This window comes from Neopelma chrysocephalum, unplaced genomic scaffold (assembly GCF_003984885.1).
Source record: "Neopelma chrysocephalum unplaced genomic scaffold, ASM398488v2 Primary Assembly neopelma1_96808, whole genome shotgun sequence".
Lineage (NCBI taxonomy): Eukaryota > Metazoa > Chordata > Aves > Passeriformes > Pipridae > Neopelma > Neopelma chrysocephalum.
In genome coordinates, this window is record NW_020925452.1 from 493 (window position 1) to 1,870 (window position 1,378).

At 62.6% G+C, this 1,378-nt stretch overlaps 1 protein-coding gene across 1 annotated transcript in view; it reads left to right on the forward strand.

Moving 5' to 3' along the window:
* Positions 1–1,371, forward strand: part of LOC113981878 (dysferlin-like) — a gene marked incomplete at its 3' end in the record, with an annotated part of 1,857 nt that extends 486 nt beyond the window's left edge. Inside the window, exons 4-7 of the mRNA XM_027709548.1 lie at positions 448–579; positions 659–814; positions 892–983; positions 1,197–1,371. Coding sequence (XP_027565349.1) covers positions 448–579; positions 659–814; positions 892–983; positions 1,197–1,371 — 555 coding nt within the window. The remainder of the gene's footprint in view (positions 1–447; positions 580–658; positions 815–891; positions 984–1,196) is intronic.
* Positions 1,372–1,378: the final 7 nt, after the last annotated feature.

Sequence of the window (1,378 nt, forward strand, 5' to 3'; positions counted from 1 at the left end):
GATGAGTGGGGACAAGGACACAGATGGGGACAGAGAGGAAGGTGGGATAGGGATGGAAACAGGATGAGGATGGGGATAGGGATGGAGATGAGGTGGGGACTGGGACAGGACAGGGATAGAAACGGGCTGAGGACAAGGGCAGGGATGGAGATTAGGAGGGAAGCAGGATAGGGACAGGGATGATCAAGGGAGGGGGATGAGGACAAGGACAGGGCTGAACAAGAGGACAAGGATGGGGATGAAGATGGGAATGGAACAGGGATAGGGATAAAGATATGATGGGGATGAAGTTGCAAGGATGTCAAGGACAGGGATGAAGCTGGGATGGGGATAAACATAGGAAGGGTATGAGAATGAAGAAGAGGACCGGTGTGTGATGGGGAGAAGCACCAATACAGGACAGGGATGGGAACAAGGATAAATCCCAGGCTGGGCACGGTCCCGCAGATCTATGGCTGTGAGCTGGAGGCCGTGCCCGAGTTCCAGGGGCTGCAGGATTTCTGCCAGACCTTCCCTCTCCACAAACCGGGTGGTCCCCCTGTGCCTGGGCAGGATCCCGAGCCCGTGGGTGAGTTCAAGGTGGGCAAGAATCCCCCGTGGGACCCCAGAGCTGGGGCCGTGAGACCCCCCAGGGGTGCACGGCTGGGGTCTCTCTCAGGGGCTGTTCTGTATCTACCCCCTGCCCGAGGAGCCCAGGGTGCCCTCCCCACCCCAGCACTTCCAGCAGCTGCCCCCCAGCAAACCCCAGGATTGCCTGGTGCGGGTCTACATCGTCCGGGCCTTCGACCTGTCCCCCCGTGATGTCACTGGGCTGGTAAGGACTCCCGGGGGTCTGGGTCCTGCCCTCTCCCCGCCCTGGTGCCACTCTGACTGTGCCCTCCCTGCTGCTAGAGTGACCCCTATGTCCGGGTGTCCCTGGGGAAGAGGACCCTGGGCCAGCGGGACCAGTACGTGCCCAACACCCTGGAGCCCGTGTTTGGCAGGTGGGGATGGGCTGGGGCACCTGTGGGCACAGTCATTCCTGGGTGGCACAGGGACGGGAGGGGGGTACTGGGCGGGGGGGTCTGGGGAGTCGGGGGTGTTGGTTTTCTGGGGGGATATGAGGTAGTCTGGGGGGATCTGGGAAGGGTTTGGGAGGGGTCTGGGGTGCCCCCCACCCCCCATGTCCCAGTGCCGATGCCGTTCCGCCCCCCCAGGATGTTTGAGGTGACGGCCACCATCCCCCTGGAGAAGGATCTGAAGGTGACGCTGCTGGACCGTGACCGGTTCCCCCCAGACCAGGAGATCGGTAGCACCTCCATTGACCTGGAGAACCGGCTGCTGTCCAACCACCGCGCCCACTGCGGGCTGCCCACCCTGCACCACACGTGGGTACCAC